This window comes from Mus pahari, chromosome 23, assembly GCF_900095145.1.
Source record: "Mus pahari chromosome 23, PAHARI_EIJ_v1.1, whole genome shotgun sequence".
Lineage (NCBI taxonomy): Eukaryota > Metazoa > Chordata > Mammalia > Rodentia > Muridae > Mus > Mus pahari.
The window spans coordinates 25,385,984-25,390,908 of NC_034612.1; the positions used below are offsets into that span (position 1 = coordinate 25,385,984).

General features: G+C 40.3%; 1 protein-coding gene across 1 annotated transcript in view; it reads left to right on the forward strand.

Annotated features, from left to right (window-relative positions):
* Nucleotides 1-4,925, forward strand: part of Baz1b (bromodomain adjacent to zinc finger domain 1B) — a 56,353-nt gene that overhangs the window by 6,951 nt on the left and 44,477 nt on the right. Inside the window, exon 2 of the mRNA XM_021222545.2 lies at nucleotides 3,160-3,276. Coding sequence (XP_021078204.1) covers nucleotides 3,160-3,276 — 117 coding nt within the window. The remainder of the gene's footprint in view (nucleotides 1-3,159; nucleotides 3,277-4,925) is intronic.

Here is a 4,925-nt window from a genome sequence, read left to right on the forward strand (position 1 = left end):
ATGGTCATCCTTCTTGGTTTTCTTCTGTTTTGCATAATGTATCTTCGGTATTCTTAAGTTTCTGGGCTAATATCTGCTTATCAGTGAGTGCATATCTATTGACTTCTTTTGTGATTGGGTTACCTCACTAAGGATGATATCCTCCAGATACATCCACTTGCCCAAGAATTTCATAAATTCATTGTTTTTAATAGCTGAATAGTACTCCATTGTGTAAATGTACCACAGTTGTAGCCAATGCTCTTAACCACTGAGCCATCTCTTCAGATCCCCAAATTGTTGTTTTGGTAGGGTTTTTTTCTTTTTAATTATAGCCCCTGCTGGTTTCGAACTTTCTTTGTGGTACAGGCTAGCTTTGAACTTGGGGCAGTCTTCCTGCTTCTACCTCCCATATATTGAAATTACAAATGTATGACAATGCCCACTTAATTCAGTACATGATGCCAGATTACAGTTGATAATTGACACTGTGATCCAAAGATAGGATTAAAAAGCAAATCTGAGAGTTGGCGCTATTAGAACTCCTAGGATTATAGTTCTATTTGTGACAGGCTCCAGCCTCAGGAATGCTGGGATTGCAAGTGTGTACCACCACGCCCATCTTTGGTTGCGTATTTTGGTTTTTGAGTAATTAATGTGTATGGGGATTTCTCCTGCTTGTATGTATGCATGTGCACCAACCACATGCATGTCTAGTGTCTGGATGTCAGAGAGCATCAAGTTTCCTGGAGCACTACAGATGGTTGTGAATGAGTTTTGGCAACAGAACATAGGACCTCTACAGCAACATCAGGTGGTCTTAACCACAGAGCTATCTCTCCAGCCCTTTTACTTGTGCTATTTAAATCTCCATATGGTGTTGGGCCACTTTTCAGACTTTCAGTGTCTTGGTTAGTGTTTTGTTGCTGTAATGACACCACGACCACAGCAGCACTTATTGAAGAGAGCATTTAATTGGGGCCTGCTTATAGTTTGAGAGGTTTAGTCCATTGTCATGGTGGGGAATATGGCAGGAACAAGGTGGCCTGCAGACAGTAGTAACATTTCTGCATCCAGATCTGCAGGCAACAGGAAGAGAGGACTCTGGGATTGGCTTGGGGTTTTGAAGCCCCAAAGGCCACCTCCTTGACATATTATCCTACAAACCTACCCCTGCCACCTACCCTTAATACAGCTCGGGTAGTTATGCACTAATGGCCAAGCGTCAAATGCATGACCCTCTTGGGACCATTTTCAATTAAACCACAGTCAGGTACTTTTGAAAGAAACCAGCCTTATTAGGTTGAAGAGAATAAAGCAGTATATTGTGGTAAGGAGAATAGTTCTTGGAGTCAAGAAAAGTAAGTGCATAATGATATAGTCAAGGACTTGAAAGTACCTGATTAGTTACAGATTGCTTAACCTTTTGAGAATTGCTTTGACATTTTGTCTCGATTACATGTGCAGCAGTTGCTGAGACAGAAGAACCTCAGTTGACATTTTCTGTGAGTACTTACTTGTAGTGACTGACTTCTCGTAACCTAAAATCTAAAACAGAATCAGGGGCTGCTGACTCAATAGCCTTTAACAGTCTAACCCCTCCCCCCCTTTTCTTTTGTTTTTGTTTTTTCGAGGCAGGATTTCATTTGGCCCAAGCTGGTCTCAAACTCCTTGAGTAACTGAGGATGGCCTGGAAATCCTAATCTTCCTGCCCCTGCCTCCTAGGTTCTGGAATTATTGGTGAGTGCCACAACTGACTTTAAATACTTTGATCCAAGATGAAACATGTTGCGTGGAACATACTGGGATTGGCAGCTGAATCTAGTTGTAGCTCAGTTTGCTTTCTTTCTTCTGTTACTGTTGGTACACAGAAGTGAACTAGTTGCTTGCTATTTGAATTTGCCTGACTGATAGTGAGTTCCAGTTGGGATGGTAGGAATTTGCCTTAGTAAGGCACTAGTGTCTTCTCTTCTCCCATCTCACTCAGGAAGACTGAACAAAACTACTAAATGGTTTGTTTAGTGTTATCAGAGCCAACATGGAGACTGGAATAAATAGTATATCAAAGCTAGGTTTTAGGTTGGGTGTTCATGCAGTTGACTTACTTACTTTGAATTGTGATACTGGCTTAGGCAGATGCCCTACTGTGTGACAGTCCCAGCTTGGAATTTGTTTTTCAAGCCTTAGGAAGGAACAGGTGTTTCCAAGGTAGATAGAAAGATTGGTGGTAATAATCCTGCATTTACCTCAAACTTCGATGTAGTCATCTTACTGTAGACTGATTTATTTTATTTATTTGTTTGTTTATTTATTTAGTTTTTTTTTTTTTTTTTTTTTTTTTTTTTATTTGCTTGTTGTCTTTTTTTTTTTTTTTTTTTTTTCTTCAAGACAAGAGTTTCTCTTATAGCCCTGACTGTCCTGGAACTCACTTTGTAGACCAGGCTGGCCTGGAACTCAGAAATCCACCTGCCTCTGCTTCCCAAATGCTGGAATTAAAGACGTGTGCCACCACCGCCCAGCCTGTAGACTGATTTTTAAAATGTTATTAGGTTTATTTATCTCATTTTATATGTATAAATCAATGTTTTGTGTGTGTGTGTGTGTGTGTGTGTGTGTGTGTGAGAGAGAGAGAGAGAGAGAGAGAGAGAGAGAGAGAGAGAGAGCGCGAGCGCGCGAGCTCGCGAGCTCGAGCGCGCGCACATGTACCACATTAGTACCTGGTATCTGAAGTGGTCTAAAGGAGGTACCGAATCTCCTAGAATTGGTGTTACAGAGGGTTGTGAGTTACCATGAGGGTGTTCTTTGGAAGAGCAGCAGGTGCTCTTAACTGATGAGCCCCTGTGGAACTATCTGATTATCTAAGCTGTGTTAGTTTCACTTAGTCTTACGTCCTTATTCCTGCTGGGTATGATGGTGCAGCTTTGTCTACAGAGTTCCAGGGCTGCAAAGAGAAACTGTCTTGACAAACAACAACAACAAAAATGTGACCAGTTATTATCATTCTTCAATTATGATATACTTTGGGTTTATGACTAAATAGACTTCATTCTCATTTTCTCTTGTTCTACCTTAAAAAAGGATACTTGGACATTTTTCTATAGTATAGATAGATATGTCTTTTCTGAGTGTGTTGGGTGTCTTTGTTGCTTGAATATTGTTTTCCTGAGCCACTGCTGACAGAGAGTATGAAGCCCGCCTGGAGAGATACAGTGAACGCATTTGGACATGTAAGAGCACAGGNAGCAGTCAGCTAACACACAAGGAGGCCTGGGAAGAGGAACAGGAAGTTGCTGAACTGTGAGTAGCAGAAGCCTTCCACTTTGGCACCATCTTTCCTATGTCAGGGAAGTTAGGTGGAGATAATACCTGAAAGGTGGTGTTTGTATTTAAATATTTGGGACTAGAATGTAATACATTGTGTTAGTGTGCTGTGCTCAGAGCGCTCGTCGGTTAGTAGCATTTTGCTGGTATTTACTATGTATGTGTACTTACTGGGTATTTTACTAAGCCTTTGGGTGTTTGTTTTTGTTTGTTTTGTTTTTTTTTGTTTTACCTTATAAATATTTTGAAAATATAATTCTAAGTAAAGGACTGATATGCTCTAGAAGTAATATCAAGGCAGCAAAAAAGCAGACTAAATCTGTATTGGCCACAGATTCTATAAAGTATATGACTTGGTAATTAAGAATGTTAGAAGTGGCTGGGTGTGGTGGTGCACGCCTTTAATCCCAGCACTTGGGAGGCAGAGACAGGTGGATTTCTGAGTTCAGGGCTATACAGAGAAACTCTTGTATTGAAGAAAAAAAAAAAAAAGAATGTTAGAAGTAATGGGGGATTATTGAAAAAGAGAGAAGGGGTCTGAGATGATGGTTCAGTGTTAAGAGTACTTGTTGCTCTTAAAGGGTGCCTGGGTTCAGTTCCCAGATCTCATGGTGGCTTACAGCCATCGTAACTCCAGTTCTAGGGGACTTGATACCTTCTTGTGACCTACTTGGGCATATGGTATGCATTTGGTGCACATATATTCATGTAGGCAAAACATTCATAACATGTAAAAGAAAATCTAAATTTTTTTTTAAAAGTTAGGGAAGTTTTAAAATTTTTAGTCAAGGTAGAAATCTTTTTCTGATTCTTGGAGTAATTCTGGGGAATGCGGTTTAGGGGTAGTATCCTTTAAAAAGGTACACGAGAATCTGAACTCTACTGTTTGGCCTCTCCTAGATAGTGAGGTTTTAAAACTTGATTGACTTGATAGAATTAATGGAAAGAGAGAATTATAGGGTGATAGAATTAATGGAAAGAGAGAATTATAGGGTTCGGGACAAAACTTACGGAATTAAAGAAGTCTGAGGACATCTTGGGAGGATGGTTAAGCTGGGAAGGGAGGTCCATGGGAATAGTACAAAGGTAATTGACTATTTACCTCAACCCAGACTAGAGGTTCTGTTCAGATTCTACAGGTTTTGTAGAGTGCGTTAAGAGACTTGATGTCCAGTAGTCAGTTAGAAAACTGTAGGTAGCCATGGATAGCACAGAATAAAACAAGACATAAAAACCTAACGTGAAGCCGGGTGTGGTGTGGTGGCGCACGCCTTTGATCCCAGCACTCGGGAGGCAGAGACAGGCGGATTTCTGAGTTCGAGGCCAGCCTGGTCTACAGAGTGAGTTACAGGACAGCCAAGGCTATACAGAGAAACCCTGTCTCAAAAAAGTTAAAAAAAAAAAAAAAAACCTAAAGTGAGGCTAGGGTGCAGCTTTTGATGGAAGAGTTGCTCGACGTGCCCCTGGGTTCTGCCTCAGTAACTCAATAAAGCACAGGAAACACTGTCATTTCTAGTTGAAATTATATGTCTAGTTGTCCATTTAGTTTTTATTTTCTGTTAGAGGAATTCAACTATGAATATCTTCGCATACATAGCAGTTTTTTTTTTTTTTTTTTTGGTTTT